The 21,369-nt window shown below is 22.3% G+C and overlaps 5 protein-coding genes across 5 annotated transcripts; 1 reads left to right on the top strand and 4 right to left on the bottom strand. All coding sequences in view use genetic code 6, as the record gives it.

The window, feature by feature from the left end:
• Nucleotides 1–119: 119 nt before the first annotated feature.
• Nucleotides 120–3,542, bottom strand: TTHERM_000777309 (cyclic nucleotide-binding domain protein, putative; the record flags this gene model as incomplete). The annotated part of the gene is made up of 11 exons (XM_012798918.1): nucleotides 120–216; nucleotides 442–531; nucleotides 792–881; nucleotides 1,167–1,256; nucleotides 1,554–1,643; nucleotides 1,943–2,032; nucleotides 2,317–2,406; nucleotides 2,661–2,750; nucleotides 2,818–2,907; nucleotides 3,397–3,446; nucleotides 3,504–3,542. The coding sequence occupies 11 exons, from the start codon at nucleotides 3,540–3,542 to the stop codon at nucleotides 120–122; spliced, it is 906 nt and encodes a 301-aa protein (XP_012654372.1).
• A 1,450-nt stretch (nucleotides 3,543–4,992) lies between these two features.
• Nucleotides 4,993–11,054, bottom strand: TTHERM_00777290 (hypothetical protein; the record flags this gene model as incomplete). Its single annotated transcript, XM_001021264.2, has 3 exons — nucleotides 4,993–7,918; nucleotides 7,974–8,459; nucleotides 8,761–11,054. The coding sequence occupies 3 exons, from the start codon at nucleotides 11,052–11,054 to the stop codon at nucleotides 4,993–4,995; spliced, it is 5,706 nt and encodes a 1,901-aa protein (XP_001021264.2).
• A 1,362-nt stretch (nucleotides 11,055–12,416) lies between these two features.
• TTHERM_000777289 (transforming growth beta receptor associated protein, putative) lies at nucleotides 12,417–16,126 on the bottom strand (the record flags this gene model as incomplete). Its single annotated transcript, XM_012798917.1, has 2 exons — nucleotides 12,417–14,900; nucleotides 15,416–16,126. 2 exons carry the CDS (start codon nucleotides 16,124–16,126, stop codon nucleotides 12,417–12,419), a joined length of 3,195 nt encoding a protein of 1,064 aa, XP_012654371.1.
• Nucleotides 16,127–18,004: 1,878 nt separating this feature from the next.
• TTHERM_00777280 (transmembrane protein, putative) lies at nucleotides 18,005–19,352 on the top strand (the record flags this gene model as incomplete). Its single annotated transcript, XM_001021263.3, has 2 exons — nucleotides 18,005–18,091; nucleotides 18,243–19,352. 2 exons carry the CDS (start codon nucleotides 18,005–18,007, stop codon nucleotides 19,350–19,352), a joined length of 1,197 nt encoding a protein of 398 aa, XP_001021263.1.
• A 1,081-nt stretch (nucleotides 19,353–20,433) lies between these two features.
• Nucleotides 20,434–21,369, bottom strand: TTHERM_00777270 (hypothetical protein; the record flags this gene model as incomplete). The annotated part of the gene is made up of 1 exon (XM_001021262.1): nucleotides 20,434–21,369. The coding sequence occupies one exon, from the start codon at nucleotides 21,367–21,369 to the stop codon at nucleotides 20,434–20,436; it is 936 nt and encodes a 311-aa protein (XP_001021262.1).

Below are 21,369 nucleotides of genomic sequence, written 5' to 3'. Positions count from 1 at the left end.
TATTTTAAAATATTTAAATCATAAAAAAAATAATAAATCTTTATATATTTTAGGTTACACAAAATATTATATTATAAAACACATTTTTCAATTATTCATCCTTTTTCACCACTAGTTTTTCACCATTAGAAATGTATTTCAAAGAAAACTAATCTTTTTGATTTAAGACACTTGCTTTTTACTTTCAATTCTTATGAACTATTGATTTAGTTTTCACTTTTATATTTTATTAAATTAAAAATAAAATACTATGTTGATTTAATTTTTTTCATTAAAAATAATATTGAAAATTAATAAATAAAAAAATATTAGCAGAATATAAAAGTAAAAGAAAAATAAATTAGATAAAAAGCTAATAAATAAATTAAAAGAATTTTATTGTTTTAAATTCAAATTAAAAATTAAAAATATCACAATTCAAATCAAATAAACTGTTTTTACCTAAGATTAAGTGTCAAATTTGTGAGTTTAGTGCAATTTGCTAAACTAGAACCTAAGCCTAATGCACCTATTGCATCAATTTAATTGTACCTATTTAAATATTGAAAAAATATGAAATAATAAGAAATTAATTAATAAATAACAAAAGCAAATATTGAAAATCAAAAAATTGAGCTAAATTAAGAAAGATAAAAGAAGAAAAAACAAGATAAGTACAATAAAAAAACTAAAAGAAAAATAAATTTATTTTTAGCTGTAAAAATTAATTTAAAACAATATAACTCTTTTTTTTGTTTATTAGCTTTTATTTAATAAAATATCACAATCCAAAATTAATAAACTGCTTTTACCTAAGATAAAGTTCCAAATTTTAAAGATTAGTGCAATTTGCTAAAGCAGGACCTAAGCCTGATACACCTTATTAACCAATTTCATTTTCCCTTTTTAAATATAGAAGACAAAATATATCATTAAATAGTTAATTATAAGGAAAAAATATGAAATAATATGAAATTAATTAATAAATAAATAATAAAAGGAAATGTTGAAAATAAAAATATGAGTTAAATAAAGAAAGATATAATAAAAATAAAACAAAAGTATAATAAAGAAAAGAAAAATAAATTAAATAAAAAGCAAATAAACAAATTTAAGAATTATAATGTTTTTAAATTCATTTTTATAACTAAAAATATCACAATCCAAAACAAATAAACTGTTTATACCCAAGAAGAAGTGTCAAATTTGAGATACTAGAGCAACTTGCTAAAGCAGAACCTAAGCCTGATACACCTAAATCACCAATTTAATTTCTCCTTTTTAAATGTTAAAGAAAAAAAAATTAATTAGTCATTAGAAGAAGGAAAAAATTATGAAAAAATATGAAATAATAAGAAATGAATTAATTAATAAATAATAAAAGCAAATGTTGAAAACCAAAAAATGAGCTAAATTAAGAAAGATAAAAGAAGAAAAAACACTAGCACAATAATAAGCTAAAAGAAAAATAAATTAAATAAAAAGCTAATAAACAAATTAAAAGAGTTTTTTTGTTTTAAATTCATTTTTATAACTAAAAATATCACAATTCAAAACAAATAAATTGTTTTTACCAAAGTTCAAGTGTTAAATTTGAGAGATTAGTGCAATTTGATAAAGCAGTCCCTAAGCCTGAGGCACCTTTTGCACCAATTTAATTTTATCTTGTTAAATATTGAAGACAAAAAATAAAATTAATTTTTTTTTTTAGAAAAAAATTTAGAAAAAATATGAAATAATAAGTAATAAATTAAAAAATAATAAATAATAAAAGTAAATGTTGAAATTAAAAAAATGAGGTAAATGAAGAAAGATAGAAGAAGAAAAAACACAAGTACAACAAAAAACTAAAAGAAAAATAAATTAAATAAAAAGCTATAAAAAAATTAAAAGATTTTTATTGTTTTAAATTCATATTTATAACTAAAAATATCACAATCCAAAACAAATAAACTGTTTTTACCCAAGATAAAGTATCAACTTTTAGAGATTAGTGCAATTTGATAAAGCAAAACCTAAGCCTGATGTGCCTTATTCACCAATTTAATTATCCCTTTTTATATATTGAAGACAAAATTAGTTGTTTAAAAGGAAAAAATGAATAAAAAAATATGAAATAATAAGAAATGAATTAATAAATAATAAAAGTAAATGCTGAAATTAAAAAATGAGTTGAATTAAGAAAGATATAAGAAAAAAAAACACAACTATAATTCAATAAATAATAAATAAATAAATTAAATAAAAAGTTAATAAACAAATTAAAGTGCTAAATTGTTTTAAATTTATTAAAATAACAAAAAATATCACAATCAAAAACAAATAAACAGTTTTTACCTAAGATAAAGAGTCAAATTTAAAAGAGTAGTGCAATTTTTGAAAGCAGAAATTAAGCCTGATGCACCTTATTTACCAATTTAATTTTTGCTTTTTAAATATTGATGACAAAATATATAATTAATTAGTTATTTAGAAGGAAAAAATGATCAAATAATAAGAAATAAATTAATAAATAATAAAAGTAAATGTTGAAAATAAAAAAAATAAATGAGTTAAATTAAAAAATATTTCAGAAAAAATAATCAATAAAAAGCTAAAAAACAAATTAAAGGAGTAATATTATTTTAAATTCATTTTTATAACTAAAAATATCGCAATCCAAGCAATCAAACAGTTTTTACTCAAGATAAAGTGTCAAATTTGAGAGGTTAGTGCAATTTACTAAAGCAGAACCTAAGCATGATGCACCTTACTCACCAATTTAATTGTACCTTTTTAATATTTAAAAAAAATTTATAACTAAAAATATCATAATCCAAAACAAATATTCTGTTTTACTCAAGATGAAGTGTCAAATTTGAGAGGTTAGTGCAATTTGCTAAAGCAGAACCTAACTCTTATGCATCTTACTCACCAATTTATTTATTACTTTTTAATATTGAAAAAAAATAGAATTAAATAGCTATTTAGTAGGAAAAATAATGTAAAAATATGAAATAATAATAAATAAATAAATAAATAAATAATAAAATAAAGGTTGAAAACGTAAATTTCTTTCTGAAGAAATAATGATCTGATAATAGCTAAAAAAGCAAATAAATAAATTAAAAGTGTTTTAAATTAATTTTTATAAATAAAAATATCATAATTCAAAATAAATAAACTGTTTTTATCAATTAAAAGTTTTAGAAGGAAATAATTAATAAAAATATTAAATAATAAAAAAATGGATAATGAATTAAAAAATTTAAAGTGAAAATTTAGTTAAAATAAACTAAAAAAACATTTTTAATAATAAAATGAATGAATTAAATGACAATTTTTATTTGTAAAATAGTTTTTTAAATAAACTGAAAGTTAAATATAAAGAAAATATTTATTAATAATAAGAATAATAATATTTATAATTAAATATACCTCAGATCAATATAGAGATTTTAGTGAGATTAAAGTGTAGAATTTAAAAACTTTTAATAATAGTAAATATAAATTTAAAGTATATTGATAAAAGAATAAATAATTACTTCTTCTAATCTGCAGTAATATTTAACCTATTATATCATTCTTTTTTTGTGGATAAAAAAGAATAAATAAATTATATGAATTAATTAATATGCTTTTCTTAATAAAAATCACAAAAAAGTTAGGATAACATTCATTATTAAATCTTAATATTTCTATTTAAAATGTGTACTTAAATATATAGTTCGAACCAGAGATTGTATATAAAGGAAAATTATAATGCGAACCTACTAGAATATAATCAATTTTTAACACATTTACATATATTTTTGTAATTAGTTTTATTTTCATATTTTTTAAAGTCGGACTTTCTTGATAGGCAAAATTTAAAAAATGACTACTATTACAAAAATGTAAAAATAAATTAAAAAAAATATGAAAATATACTTATTTAATTACAAAAAAAACATGAAAATACATCAATAAAATGTATTTATTCTAATAAGTTCGTATTACCTCTGAATATCCCTTATATCTTATCTAAATCATCCTTTTTTATACATAATACCTCATATTTATATTTTTATTTATAATATATTATCTTGTTAAGCTGTAACATTTTCTAAATCACAATCTTTGATTTACTCTTCGAAAAAAATTAGAATTATTTTTCAAATGCAATTAACATTTTTTATTTACAAGAATATAGTATCCTCTTTAACTTTAACAGAAGCTGGAGATTTGCTTTTTATGTATAATTAATTGAATAATTAAAATATTTTCGAATTTTTAAATGTGTCTATAAAAAAATCGTTCTCTTTTTTTTAATAATTATAAATAAAAAATATGAAAAATTTATTCAGTTAAAATTTATTTTTTTAAAGATGATTTTTAATCAAAGAAAAATATTTTTTCAATAATAATAGGTATATTCATTATAAATGAATATAAATAATTAAAATAATCTAACAAAATAATTTTGAAGAATAAATAATAAGAGATAAAGAATATATTTTATAGCAAAATGCCATTCAAAAATCTAACGATTAGATAAGTGAATGGCATTTAATTAAATATATTTGTTTTTAATTAATTAATTGTTTAGCTTATCTAAGCTAAGTAGAAATAAGAAAGTTCAAACAAGTAATTTAATTTAATTGAATAAAAATATATACCGTAGTTTCTCATATATTAAGGGCATATTCAGATAAAAACTTTTGATCAAATTTAGTCCTTAATGGCTAAATTATTAATTTGAATTTCTAAAAAACCAAAAGAATACATACATACACACATATTTTATATATATATTTACCATTAATAATTAATTAATTAATTTATATTTAAAAATGGATAAATTTTATTGATGAAGATAATTATGTTAGTTAATTAATTAGGATTAGTTTATATTATATTGATATATTTTTAGTTAATTAATTAATTAAAAAATATTATCACATTTATTTATTTATTATTTATAGCAAAATGAAAAGTTTTTAAAACTGTTTTTTATAAAAGATTAACAAATTAGTTTAATTTTTGAGTTTTTTTTCACTATGCAAATATTTTTGCCAAGTATATAAGATCTTCTTCATTCAAAGCTATACACTCAATTTTACCCATTTTTTCAACTTCTATTGAGAAAGGTAAATTGGAACAGTTAACAAATTTAGATATAAGTTCATCTTCTGGCTCTTTAAATCTATATTCATTCTTATATTCTAAAATTGAAGAAGTTATAGCAGGGATGTTAATTTTTTTAATTAGTAGCTTGCTATAAGCTTATTCAATAGTTTTTCTTGATTGCTGGTTAATGATTTCTTCTTTTAGTATTTCAAGATTTTAATTTTTTTCATTAAATCTCAGAAAGCGTTTTGCATAACCAAAGGAAGTAGGTTTAGAATTATTATTAATTGGGTCATATACTTATTTTTTTACAAAGTTTTCTTTACTCACACCATACATTTTGTAAATTTCAATATATCTTGAATTGCTTTAAGAGTTAATAGAAGATATAGATTATTTAGAATTTAAATTATTACAATAAGCTTAATGAGTAGAATAGCTGTTTAATCTCCTGTTTTAACTGGTATTTAATGCTCTTTAATTATTGTTTTCAGTCATTATTACACTTTTATCATTATTAGTATTTAATGAAATGTTGTTATCATCGTATATGCTGTATTTATTTTCATTTAAAAAGTTAGAGTTTTTCGATTACACTCTAGAGTTATTGAAGTTATTTGAGCTATTACCATTGTTTATTAGTGTTTGTGTAAATACTCCACTTAAATCATTTCTATTTGTAGCGCTTATCATATTAATAGCACTTATGTCTAAGAATGCCGAAGCTTACTCTTAATTCTTAGTATTGTTATTGTTATTCATAGAAATGTTATGGAAAAGAGAGTTGTTATGGATTAGGTTATTGAAATTTGAATTATTGTTATTGTTGTTGTTATTATTATTGTGATTAAAGTTAGAATTTCCATTATGGACATGATTAATTGTTGATAAATTTAGTGTGATGTTTTATTCACTTCTATCCTAATCTTATTTTTAAAAGTTCTTATGTTGATTGTTATAAGCTGGTTAAAAATTATAATTTTAGAGCATACTTTTGTTATTTGGACTAAAATCTCTGAATGTATTGTTAAAATTATTGCAGGTTATATTACTTCCGCTGTTATTGTTCAAGTTAGTTCCACTAACATTATTTATATTGCTACAGTTCAAGTTACTTCTGCTGCTGCTTTAGTTTTTCCAAGCAGTGAAGTGTAAATTTGTATTTGAGTTTTTATTTGGTTGTTAATTAAAGTTGTTGCTGTTTGTAATTTTATGAATTTATTGTGCGATGTTACCACTTGAGTTATTGTTTAATTGCTGAGAAGAAGTATTGTTAAATGAATTTGCTCGTTTGAATAATGATTTATTTTTTTAAGCTGAAAGACTAGGAGGAGAGTTGAATGATGATAAATTTGTTAGATTGGATGAAGAAGTTATTTACTGTATTGATTTTTATGATTCTCCATTTCTTTATGGTTGCTAATATTATTATTGTTAGAAACCAGAAGACTAAAGTGTGTAGCTTTAAATGCTATTAGTAGAGGTGAGTTCATTATATAGAGGATCTAAAAGAATTGAACTAGGAATTCTGCCAGAAGTGAGAGTAACATTTCCTATACTATTTTATCTTTTATTTTAGAAGGTTTAGGATTAAGTCCTACCTGAATTATTAAGACGATTATTTGATTTAGAATTGTTAGAATTAAAGAATGCTTCACTATAATTACTGCTCATCATATCATCTTTTTGAGATTGATTTAATTTTTAATTAGGAAGTAAAGGACTAGTTCCTCTAATACTTGAATTCATAGGTTGCAAATTCTCTTTATTTTGGTTGAATGAGCTGTTAGAGTTCATAATAGAAGTTTAAAGTTGCTGAGTATTAACTGTTTTTACATCAGGCATTGAAGCCAAAAAGTTCATATCGATTGTGATCTTTCCATATTTAGGTTATACTTAAGAATTTGTCATATTGTTTCTACTTTGCTATATTAGTGATTAGTTATGATTGCTTTATTACTTAGAACTACTTTTGGATATATCGATGTACATACTTTTGGAACATCTAGACCTTTTTACTTGATCAGTGTTATTACTTTTTGATTCGAATTTGCCATTATTTGCAAGATCTTAAATTGCTTTCATCCTATCTTAATTTTTGTTTATAAGATCTTTTACATTTAAAACCTGAGCTGAAAAGTTCAAGTTAAAAGTGTTAAAAATAGTATCAGAATCTAAATTCATTTTAGAAAGTTAATCTTTTAAAACTGAATGAATTTATTCAATTTTAGAGTGATAATCTTTCATGATAGATTCTGATTTAGTTAATTAAGCTTCAATTTAAGCTATGTTTCCAACATCTGCTCTTGTCATGTTTACTAATTCTTCTTGCAAGATACTCATCTTTTCTTTAAGCAGTTATAAATGATTATAAGTGCTAATTTCTTTTTCGTCTTACTTTAAAGTATTTTAGTTCAGAACAAGCTAAACAATTTAATTATAATTAAATTATGCCTCCTCTTCAGATGCTTGCATCAATTCCTAAAGGTTGCACAAAGCACTGCCTTTATTAAATTTTTTATTCCTTAAGTCAAACTGATCACTTAAAATACAATTGAGTTATTAGATGTAAACTCTTTCTTTATTTATGATATCTGCTAGCTCATCGTTTAAAGATATTTGTTTAGACTCAGATTATTTTAACTTCATTTAATACTCTTCATATTATGGTTTAATTTCCTCTTGCAATATCATGAAATTTTTTGTTCTTTTATCTGTAATTGTTTGCATATTTTGATTCAAAGTTGTTAATTATTCCTTAATTCTATCTATATTCATTTTATTAGCCTTATCAAATTCTTCCTTAATATCTTACTCCAACTTTTCAACATAAGCCTTTCCATAAGCGAACCTAATTAAAATTTTATGAATTAATTTTTTAAATAAAACATTTTAAATAATTTTACATAATATCCTTTAATTGGATGTTCTTTTCTTTTAAATATTGTTCATAATATGAGGAACATTCTTTAGCATAGTGGATTTTGAAAGTGTTTTCATTATTATCTAAATTTTAATTAATTTACTGCAACTAGCTTTTCAATATATTAATTTCTCTCAATTATTCACTTATTTGCTATTGTAATTATTTCTTTTCACCTTCTAAATTTAATAAATCCTTATTAGCTCTCATATAATCATCAGTTATGCTTATAATATCATTTTAAGCTTAAAATTTAAAGCTAAATTGAGTCTTTTTACTCATAAGATACTAATAAAAAGTTTGCATAATAATGTCTTTCCTCTTCATATTCCTAACGCACATGCTAACATTTAGTAACAATTAGTCATAACTCAATATGGATAAAATAATCTCCCTAAGCATTTCCACTTAGTTCAGATCAACCATTAATTCTCTCTTCTGTTCCTAAATCCTCCTCAAATCTTCACAGCTTAAATTAAATAATTTTAAAAATAAATAAAATATTATTAAAAATAAATAAAATAATATTTAAAATGAATAAAAAAATATTAAAAATGAATAAAATAATATCAAAAATGAAAAATAATATAAAAAATAATCAAATAATAATATGAAAATGAATAAAATAAAAAATAAAATGAATAAAATAATATATAAAATCAATAAAAAATAAAGAAATAAGTATAAAAAATAATATAAAATAATATAAAAAATAATCAAAATAATATAAAAAAATAATTAAATTAAATTAAAGAAATAAATAAACTTACTTGAGGTTTAGTTAATTAGAAAGGATAATATGAGTTTCTTGGAGAAGCAATGATTGAAAGGAAATAATTTTTGTTAAAAGAATATTTGAGTTTGCTTTACAGTGGGAGACAGCTTTTTAAAGAAATTCAGCATCGAAAATCTTAATGAAATCTTTGTAAAATTGGCTTGCGTTTTCATCAAAGCTATCAATTAAAAATAGCTAAAATTGATTTTCGTAGGTTTGATAATCAGGACCAGATGATTTATTTCTTCTAGCTTGTTCTAGCCTTTGTTGCAGGATAGAGGAGTTTTCATTAAACTTAGAAATCATTTGCTCCTTGAAATGTATTTCTTTTTGTGTGTTTTCATGGTCTTACTTAACTTGCTAAAGCTTTGTCAATATTAATTACTTCTGATTTTAATATTCTAAATTTTATGTTATGTATGTTGACTCAGCAGGATATTGAGCCTTTAATGAATCCAAAACTTCATTGTTTTCTTCATAAATTAAAGTATGCTCTGTATTTTTCATTATATAGGAATTAAAGTCTTCCCTTAAAGCACTAAGATACTCACTTATTCTCATTTGTTCATCTCTTTCTTATAGCAAGAGCATTATTATCTCTTTTTTATTTTCACTTAGTTGCTTTAAAACACTTTCCAAGGGCTGTGTGGAGGCTTAAAACTTCTCATGCATCTTAGGATCAGGAATTATTGATATGAGGTTTTTCATTTTTTAGAGCACTGTATCAAGCTAAGAATGACTATTGAAAGTGATTTCTATTTTTTGTTTTCTACTTTGGTCATCACTTAATATCATTGTTCTATGATATTTCTATTTATTTTCTACTTGATTGATTTAATCTTCTATTTCTTCAAGCTCTTTCTTTTTCTTTTTTTATTTGTTTTCACATTTCTCTTGCTTCTCTTTTAAGCTATTTAGTTGATCCAAATATTTTTCTATTTCCAAAGAATAATTATTCTACAACTACTGAGAAGAGTTAATCAAATGTTGCATTTGCTAGTATGAAACTCCCATATTTTTCTCTAAAGTCTTCATAATTGTAGTATTATTGCAGTTAGCTACAAAACTGATGTTATTGTTGCTATTACTAAAACTGCTGTTTCCATTAATCGTACTTTTATTGTTAGTATTTGAAATATTCTGCTGATGTAATTCACCTAAAAAACTCCTATTTGTGAGATCTATTCCAGTAAGATTCATTTTATTTTCTTCTAAGTTGCTTTTGTTTAGCTAATTATTTAAAATAGCACTATTATTCTTTTATGAGTTGACACTCAAAATACCGTTAGTATTATTTGAATTGTTAATATTTTGATAATTGCTGTTTATTATTTAAAAATTATTATTTGCAAGAACTGAACTACTATTTGTGTTATTCACAAAATTTAAATCAAAAGTATTACTACTATTACTATTATTATTTAATAGATTTTTTACATTTAAGTTTACTTAGCTATTATTGTTCATTCCAGTAGAATTGCTTCTGTAGCTTGATTTCGCATTTGTATTGCACAACACACTTGAATTATTTTAACTTATTGACTGCTCTTAACTAAACATTTGGTTTATTGGAATGTAAAGAGATGATTTATTTTCTTGCTGCTATTAACTAATTGGGTTGATAATTATTGAGGGCACCTTTTAGTGATTCTTCAAAGGAGTAGGTGGAGCAGGAGAACTTAAATTAATATTTTAGTTCCCACTTTTGCTATTTATACTATCTTAAATAGTTTGCTTTTAACCAGAAAGCTCATCGAAATTAGATTTATTTGGACTTTTGATAAAATCATCCTTTCCAAATTTAGGCTAAGGTGGTAGTTGACTAATTGATTATTCTGTGTTGTAATGATATAAGTTCTGTTGAAGATTTAAGTTAGGAATATTTATGTTATTCTTCAATTAGATCATTTAATTATTAGGATTTTGAGCCCTTTAAGAAAGCTAAGAAAAAGATGAACAAGAAGAGCCAGTAACAGCTTGCTTTTGATCACTATTAATATTCTAAAGTAGTACTGGATTAGATAAGCTTTCTTGAGCAAAGGAATGAATAATATCAAATACTAACTAATTAGGTTGTTGCTATTCCTTTTGTTTGATCTCACCACTCTACTGCTAATAATCATAGTTTTCTTTATTGTTTTTATAATTAAATAAATTGTTCTCTCCTTCTTATTTAGCATTATCTTATTCTTGTGTTTTAAAATGATTTGTAAAAGACATGACTGAATTGCTTATTCCCAACTGCATATTGAGATTCAATGCACTCTCTTAATCTCTATATTGTATCATGTAATTTTTCCTTAATATATTTTAACCTATTATAATTATTTGCTTTAATGTTCAGTTGATAGTATATCCTATTATTTATTTGTATTCTGTGTCTTTTCTTTCTACTTTATTCCTCTTTTTCGTTAAAAAGTGAATATTAGTTTTTGTAAATCAATGTTATACAAACAAACTTTAAAATTTTTTCATTAAAACTTTGAATACACATTGTTTAAATATTAATAAAGCAAAAATTCATTAAATTAATCTTATCACTTTTCAAAAATATTCAAAAATCAAGTAGTGTTTTACTTTTGTCATTCATTGATTCATAATAATAATTAAATAATCTCTTTCGTTTATTTTGAATTTCGTTTAATTTATTAGCAATATCAATCAAACCCTTTTTTTCTCTATAACCTTTTCATTTTTAAAATTCAAGATTTAATAACTATTCGTTCATTTTAATTTACTTTTATTTTAAATTCAAATCTTTTCAGCTTGCTTAATCAATATATCAGACTAACAAATTTATCAAATATTTCACTGCAATTTAAATTGAATCTAAAATAAATCTCCTTAAATCTTGAAAATTAATCAATAAAACTTTCAATCAATCAAAAATATTTTTAAAATATTCTCAAATTTTATGAAAAAATCTTTTTATTAAATAATAAAAATGCAAATAATTAAAATAAATCTTAAGTGTAAATTATTATTTAAATAACTATTTTTAATGAAAACTTATTTAAATGAGCAATAAAAATTATTTGATTTAACAAATTATCCTACAACATTTTATATTTATTTATAATTTATTGAAAAAAAATATATAATTATGATATTTATTTTATTTTAAAAAATATTTAAAATTATTTAAAAATTAATTTACTTTTAAAAAATATATTTAGTGAAATAAATAAAACTAACTAAATTGATTATAATATAGCCAAATAAAAAAAATATACTGTACTTTCTATTTTGAACCTCTTTTTGTAGATTTAAAAATATAAAAATCAATTCATTTTATCAAAAAATTTAAATAATTTAAAATATTTTCTAGTTTTGCCAATAAATTATGATTTGCAATATATTTATTTAAAAATTAAATCATTTTTTCATATTTTTTTTAAATTAATTATGAAGAGAGAAATTGAAAGATACAAGTTTAGATCCCAACATAATTATTTGTGAGAGCTTTGAACAATGAAATAATTGCATATAAAAATAAAGTTGATAAATTTTGTATTTTTTAAATAAATATAATTAATATTGGAATGTTTGAACAATTAGACTATGGTTCCTTTATTTGTTAACCAATAAGAGAATGAATAAATGTAAACACACCAGCAGTTTTAGGAGATGGTAAAATGATATAATTGCTCTTCAAAGCTTGAATGTTTTAACAAAGTCTTATCCTGTTTCGGGGCAGATTGTTAATGATTTACTGACACAACTTTGATGGGCAACTACACCGTTTGGATATACAACAAAGATAGTGGACTCTGTTATGGTTTTATTGCATGCTGCGCATTTTCTATCATTATACCATGTTATATAGGCTTTTTTACAATTAATTAATTTAATTTTATTTTCTAGCAACAAAGATTCTGAGGCATGTTTAGTACAACTTACTTACCTTTAAGCATAAAGTGTCTCAGAGAGGGCTTAGGTAAGGAATTCGTACAGGGCAGTATTTTCTTCGTTTGTATTATCGCTATTCATAAAATTATTGTTTTACCTATTTCTAATTTAATTTTAATCAGCATATTCAGTTACAGTCTTAATTTATGAAGAAGAGCCTATCACCCAGTCATCTGGAATTAAATTTAGTATATCTATAGGATTTAAATCTTGGTAATAGCTGTATTTGTATAAAATATCATCTAAATAATTTTTATACAACATTTGCTCATTTTTTGATTCTTTGCTTTGTTGAGTGTTTTTGCTTTTTGTAACTTCTACTTAAGAAAGTCTAGAAGATGTACTTATAAAGCTATTGTTTGAAATATCTTACTCAATTGTTTCATTATATTTTTCTAAATATATTTTAAATAATATTGGCACTAATTTGCCTTGTTTTTGGTTGCACAGTGCTTAAGCTGTGTCATGATCCTTTTGATCAATCAAAATTCTCAAAGCTTTTTCCTGTTAATCAAGCTTACATAGAAGGAAAATGATCTATTATTGGAGATAGGAGTTGTTTATGAATTTTAAAATGAATTCAGGATCGTAAAGCATTTCTGTGTTTCTCAAAAATTTATCAAAACTTTTATACTTTTCAACAAACTCTTAATCTATCAAAGATCCTTTTTGTTATACTTGTTCCATGTCTTTCTTGAATTCCTGATAAGTTTTTTCTTTAGGATACTTAGAAAATAAGAACCTAACATAATAGTCTGCTAGAGAATTATGGACATTAGTATCAACATAATTGAATTTCATACAGAGAACTTCAAAGTAAATTCCTGTAAGTTAGTTTCGAACTTCTAAAGATATGTTAGGAGTTTAAATGATAAGTTATTTGATTTAACTTGGTGGATATTTATTTGGATCTAAAACTGCGAATACTTCAATTGCTTTTTCTGGTTTATGTTCCATAACATATGGGAAAAAGTCGCTTATTAGTTTTTCTTTGGGAAATATTTTTAGAATTCTTGCTATATTTTCACAAGCTTCTTACAAATCTTTTTTATTTTCAATGCATTCTTGCCAAAGAAGCAAAGCTTCTGTATAATTCTAAAAGTATTCATAAAACCTTGATAAGACTTCATTATGCTTAGGACCTACAAACATAAGTGATTGAAGTGTAAGCAGTAGCTCTTCATACTTATCTTAGCAGTTATTGGAGTTTTTACTTAAAACACTAATAAGCTCTTATTCATTATTTTGCATAATCAAATATGTTATCAGATAGAAATCAATTTATTGAAGCATTTATTTTGCAGTAATATTTTAATCAAATTCTTCTTCAACATCCTATGGAACAATTATAGAATTATTATCTTATTCTATTGTGCTTTTTATTAAGCTATTATTCATTTCAGAGTTCTTCTGCTACTCAATATAAGATTAAAGACTAGCAACATTTTAAGAATAAGAATATTTATGTCTGTCTCTTGAAATAGTATAAAATTTAGCAGAATGATTAGATAAATAAAAATCGAATGTGATATCTTTATTATTTAAAAATTTTAAATAATGTTCTCTGTTTTTAGTGCATAATTTAATTAAAAATTTTAGAATTTCTTCTCTAAATTCTTTATCTGTATTTTTTAAAGTAGCACTTGTAGTGCTCTTTCCACTATTAACTATGGCAGTTAATCTATTTTTTTTAATTTTGGCAATCACAATGTTAATATCGTCATCATTAGTAAAGCTATCAATAAATTATCTGATATCATATTTGTAATTATCTTCAATAATTTTATATGCATCATTAAATTTACCGTGCATAAGCAGAGACCAACAAGCATCTATGTTGAATTCCTCAAGACGTTGCTATCTCATTGAGTTTGATTTCGAATAATGCTGATTAAATATCTGCATAGCTTATTCAATATTGCACTCTTGCAAAAGTTTGCTTATCTGATCTTCAAAAGAAACAAGGTACAAATTCCTAATTTCTGTTTGAGATCCAAAATAAACAACTTAATTATTCTAGTAGTTTGTAACAAATTTAACAATCCCCTCATTTAAACGATTAGCAATATCCATTTACTATATTAATACGCAATCATCAATATTAAATATCTGAATTAAGCTACCTTCGTAAAAAACTATTAAAAACTATTCCAACATGTGTATATTAAACACTATTTTTTGGGCATCTAGCTAAATTGTGCTCTTTTACTTTGGTTATCCTTCAAGCTTTTTATTAAAAAATAAGTAAAACTTTATTTCCACAAATAATTCTTTTGGATAAATCACAATACTAAAAACTACCAATAAACTTTTTTCATTTTAAAATATATTTTTAATCAGTCTTAATAAATAAATTTAATAAAAATTAAATAAATATTTATTAAATTAAGAAAATAATTTAAAATATAAAAATAAAAAAGGAATCATTAAAATTTCCATAAAAAACTAAATAAATCAATAAATATTTTAAGAAAAGATTAATTTATTTTATTTCTTAAAATTTAATAAAAATTAATGTTTTTTTAATAAAATTTAGATTTCACATTTGACAATTTAAAAGAAAAATATTTATTAAAAATAAATAAATGTCATTTTAGCTAATTTATTATGAAATTCTATAATAAAAATAGTTTAAAAATCTATTGCAAAAAAAATGAAATAGCTTTGATGATAAAGAAAATTGAGATTTGAAAGTGAAAATCTTTTATTTATTTTTATAAAATTAATAAAGTAGTAATTACAGTCAAAAAGATACCGGTGTTGTTTGATATAACAACAAACATCTCTTCTGGTGAAATTATTTTTATATAAGCCTATTGTTAATTCTTTGGAACATTTAGAGTTTTAGGTTCTAAGTTAGTATTTATATCTAAGTAGCAATAATCTTTACGATAAGTTGTGTAAAAGATCATTTCATTAAAAAAGATCAATTATTGAGGAATTTCACTCAAATATATTTTTTTATCTAATTATCTAAATCTAAAAGGAGCTTCATCTAAATCAAATATAAGAACTTCTTTCTTTTTTGTTAATACTAAGATTCTGTCTTGCTACACTTCGTTAACTACAACCATAACACAATTTTTATCGACTATAGTTCCCAAACTTTCTAAACTATCTCCATCTGCACAAAGGACAGATCCTTCGCTTAAAATAAGTAAATAATTGTTAAATTCTCTCAAACTATCAATGCTATTTTTAAATGAGAAGAATCTCTTATTTTTTGTCTACTGTTGTGATTTTAAATAATCTAATTTTAAGCCATTTCTATTGATTTGATATATATTTATAGTGCCACTTTAATAACCAATATATACATTTCTGCTATTTTAATCAATTGAAGTAATTTTTTAACCAGCCTCTACTTTCAGTGACCAACTAGATTCAAAAAGTCCTCCTAATTACTCTATGTTATTTTAAACGTTTACCTATGCTTTTTACAAGAAATTCATCTAACTATTTTCTACTAAAATTTATCTATCTAAGTAACTTAAAAGTGTTGTAAGATTTTTTCTACTTAAATTTTAAATTAAAAAAAGTGTAAGAAGATAGAATCTTAATTAATTTTTTATTTATATTCCTCATTCAATTGTTTTTGATATCTTTTGTTTCTGCTGATCAAATCATCCTTTATTATTTAAGATTTCAATAATTGCCTAATCAAACAATCACAGAAAACAAAACAGGCAGGTAGTATTCCTTATCAAAAAATCTTTGAATTAATAGGTTTTTTTATTAGATAAATTTATAAATGATTTGATCTAAAAAAATTAGAAAAATAATGTTTTCATGGAAATAATATTAAATATAAACTAATTTCAAAACAATTTAAATCTATTTTATTTTCAAAATATTTAAAATTTTTTAAAAATTAAACAATAAAAATAATATTTAAATTAATTTCAAGCAATTTAAATTTATTTTATTTTCAAAGTATTTAATATTTATAAAAAATTAAAGAAGAGAAATTAAAAATAGAAATTCAAAGTTTAAAAATTGTAATTAAATATTATTTCATAAGAAATGAAATTTATTTATTTTAAATTTATAAAAATTAATAAATGTCTTTAAATATTTAAATTAAAATATTTAGAGCAAAAGCTATTTTTGAAATATAAAATTTAATAAAATAAGTATTAAATTATCAATTATAATACATAATCCTATCAAAATTTATAAACATTTTCATTAAATTTAATAAAAATAAGTTATTTTTAATAATGAAAGAACTACAAATATACAATAATTAGAAAAAATAATATTTTGGGAAGTTAAAATAAATAAATAAAATGAAATTAAAACCATTTAAATCTATGTTTTTTTCAAGCATTTTTTAAAAATTAAGCATTTAAAAAAATATTTAAATTATTAGCTTTTTTAAATAATGAATGAATTAATAATTTAGGTTAATAAAGAAAACAAATAATTTTAGGGAAATAAAATAAATCTATTTAATTTATGTTGGATTTAAATTCATAAAAAATAAAAAAAGAATAACTAAAAATAGAAATTCAGAGATAAACTAAAAAATTTTATTAAATATTTTTTCTTAAGAAACAAAGCCTGATTTTTTTTTTAATTTTTTAAAGTTTAAAATATTATTTGATAAATTATTTAGATATTTAAGAAATAAAAAACGAAATTTTAAGCATAATTTATTATTACATAATAATTTACAAGAAATTAAAAATAAGTATAAGATCATCAATTATAATTTATGAAGGAAAATTTAACGTTTCTAATTTTGTATGTATTTATTTGAATATTTATATCAAATATATTTGTTTGTTTGTTTGTAAATTAACAAATACCTTTAAGATGAATGTAAACTAAAAACTAGCTAATATGGTGAAATCCAATGATTATCTATATATATATTAAATTAATTTAATAAAATAGAAGAATTTAATTTTAAAAATTAAAAGGATTGATTGAGAATAAATAGCCATAATAATTGAGTTAAGATAAATTAGAATTATGGAAAAAATTAGATATTAATAATTTGTTTGCTTTTTATATTTAATTTTTTAAGCAATGGATATATTTTTTATAAAAAACTTTTTTGAGATTATGACTAGCTTGAGATTAGATTAACATATTATATATTATTTAAAGCTGCTTCATATTTAAATAATTTATTAGAACTGAATAAAAAGAGGAGATATATATAATTATTTGAATGGCTTTATATTATAACTAATCACATTTTTTTTAAAGTATATTTAAAGTAATTAATAATTATAATAAAAATTACATAATAATAAGATTAGATTAGGAACGTAAAAAGTTTTTCTTTTAGCTTAGCAAAAATAATAAGTAAAATCATAAAAATGAATTAACCACAATAGCAAGGTGGCGCAGGAAACTGCATGGACGATTTGAAGAGATGGTGGACAACTGTTCCATTTGGTTCTAAGGTAATTTTTTTTTTTCAGTTTTGAATTTTATGTTATTAATTATAAATGATAATTTAAACTAATTTAAATAAATAATGACAAAACTCACAAAAGAAATGAAAGATTTATGTGAATTAGTTTTGTTTTTAAATAATTTTACTTTAATAAATAGCTAATTTACTATGTTACTTTAGGATTATTCTTTTTGAACATGTTCACTGGTGTTTACAAATATTTATACAATTCTCCTGATTTTATTTTAAGATTTTAAGTGTGGAGAATGTTTACTACTTAGTTTGTTGATGAATTGATGGGAACTATTTTCGGACTCTTATCTCTTACATTCACTGCTATAGCACTTGAAAGATCTATTGGAACAGTCACATTTATTCTAGATTTCATGTTTAAAAACTTTTTGATTTAATTGCTTAATTTCATCATATTAATTATGTTGAACTTAGCTTTTAAAACTGGAACAAACATCCCATCATTTGGATTATTTAATATAGTTATACTCTACATGAGTTTAAGATGCTTCTCTGACCCAGAAACCTCATCCAATTTTATGTGCTTCCCGATTTAAATAAAAAATAAATTTTAGCCATTTGCTATCCTTCTCTTCTTTACTTTGCTTTCTGGATCTCTTAGATTCGATTTCGTAGCAGCTGTTATTTTAGGCTATGTTGAAGTAAAATTCTATGGAGGCATGATGCTTAGACTCTCAGAACAAAGAATAGCTTCATTAAAAAACAACTTTATTTTCAAGCCTATGACTAGTCGTTCTGATTTTGTAGAATAAGGTGGATCTTTCCTTGTTCAAACTAATGCTTAAAACTAAAACCAACAGCCTGCACCTTCAGCCTCTAATTTTTCTGGTAGAGGAGTCAGCATTGGAGGTGATCCATTATAGTAAGCTTCTTCTTCTTCATAATAGCCATAAAGTAGACCTAATTAACAGCAATATGTTATCAATCCTTCTCAGGACTAAAATTCATAGGCAGGTGGTTAATTCTAGCAATTTGCAGGAAAAGGTGTTTCTATTGGAGGTGGAGCTACTGCAGCAAACACATTATCTATCTAACAGTAAAGAGAATTGCAATTAAAAAGACTATAACAATAATAGGAATCAGAGTATGTTGAAAATAAATTAGAAATGGACACAAATGTAGACTCTTCTAATGATTCTAATAATAATAGCAATCAAGCTGCAGCAAATCGTAATGAATAAAAGAACCAAACTAAAAAAGATGGATATTCAGTTCTCAATGAAGATTTACTTTGATTTTTGCTTTATTTAAATTAATTAATCCTATTAATTTAAAATTTACTATAATACTTGCAAATATTCTCTATTTATTTTATCTTTAGCATAAAATAGTTTCTATGAATTCTTTACTAATTCAATTAAGAAATAATATTTTTCAATAAAGCATATCAAAATAATTCAAAAAAAAATATGTTTAATTAATTTATCAGATTTTCATTTTTATATAAGGCAAATAGTTTTTTATTATTGCTAAGTGTATAAACTTTTCATTTAAAAATTTATTATTTTTTAAAACCTAAAATTAGAAATCTCCTTAAGTAAATTCAACCATAAATTAAAAGTTTACTGTTATATAAAATTTAGTTATTCATTAGATACATTTTGGTATAAATTCAACTAAAATAATCTTTGAATATTATTTTTATTTTCAATTTATTGTTTTTATGTTTTTTTTTAGTTTTAAGTAAGATCAAAAATGTATTATTAATTTTACTACATCATATTTTTAAATTAGAATTTTATTTGTAATAACTCAAACTTCTGCTTATTTGTCTAAAGAATAAATAGATTATTAATTATTATTTTTTGAAGAAAAAATATTATATCTATAAATTGATCTGGCTTTTTAAAGCAGAAAAGAATAATATTGCATATAAATTTCTCCATCAATTGAATTAATAAATTTTGAAAAATGAATTATTTTATTTCAATTTAAAAATAATAAAAAAAATTTTATTGAGAAAACACTTCGCTATTTTAAACTTTTATAAGAAATGGCTATTTTTTTATCTTTTTATAACTTATTATATTGATATTAAACTTCATAACTGGCTATAACCAAATATTTTCAAACATACATTCGAAAGCTTTATCATTTCAGTATAAATTAAAAATTTATTTAATTTACTCACAATTAGAAAATAAATGAATACAAAGAATCTTAATGTATAGTTTTTAGATATTAATTATAATATTTTTATAATTTTGCATTGAAAAAATCTTTACAAATTAATTTTTGATTAGAAGATTCATGTATTTTATTTACTTAATTCAACTTAATTAATTAAAAATATCTTACTCACTTTAAATTACTTTTTCAGTAGTTATGTAAAACAAAACCATCAATAATCCAAGCGTTTCTAGCTTCTTAGCTGGCATGAGTTCTGACATCGAAGTCACCACCGTAGCTATTTGAACCATCGTTAGCAGCAAATAAGTAGTGTTAGGGTTTGACAAAAGATCTAATGAAGAAGCCTCCTTGATTATCACTTTCAATAATCCATTTGTTTCTTTCTTCTTGATAAGTATGAGTTCTGACGTCAAAATCGTGGGCATAAGCTCTAGTTCCATCATCAGAGGGGAAGAAAAAGTGATTAGGATTAGTAGCACTGGCAAGAGTATATACGTGATGACCGACATGATGGATTAAGATGAAATTTCTTTCTTCAGAGCTGGCATGAGTTCTAACATCAAAATCTTTATTTAATCCTCTAACACCATCGTTTGAGGCAAACATGAAGTGATTAGGATTAGCCTTAACTCTAAGAGTAGTTTTTTAAGTAGGAGGAGCATAGATAAGACCATCAATAAACCAAAGATTTCTTTCTTCCTTGTGGGGATGAGTTCTAACATCAAAATCAGCTCCTAAGCCATTAGAACCGTCGTTGGCAGGGAATAAGTAGTGAGTAGGATTGGTATAAACTCTAATATGGAATCCTTAGGCGTATTCTTCAATAATCCATTGATTTCTTTCTTCATCTGAAGCATGAGTTCTGACATCAAAATCTTTTCCATCAGATCTGTGACTATCATTAGAAGCAAACATGTAGTGAGTAGGATTAGTAGCAGATTTAATTGTGAAGACATTATCCTTGACACGAGTAAGGATTAATTGGTTTCTTTGCTCTTAACTAGCATGAGTTCTAACATCAAAGTCTTAGTTATAAGCCCTTGAACCATCATTTGCAGGGAATAAATAATGGGTAGGGTTATAAGCAGGTCTAATTGTAACTATAAGTTCTTATTTTTACAT

Source organism: Tetrahymena thermophila (genome assembly GCF_000189635.1).
Source record: "Tetrahymena thermophila SB210 genomic scaffold scf_8254549, whole genome shotgun sequence".
Lineage (NCBI taxonomy): Eukaryota > Ciliophora > Oligohymenophorea > Hymenostomatida > Tetrahymenidae > Tetrahymena > Tetrahymena thermophila.
The sequence above is the reverse complement of the archived record's forward strand: the minus strand, read 5'-3'. Positions and strand labels throughout refer to the sequence as shown.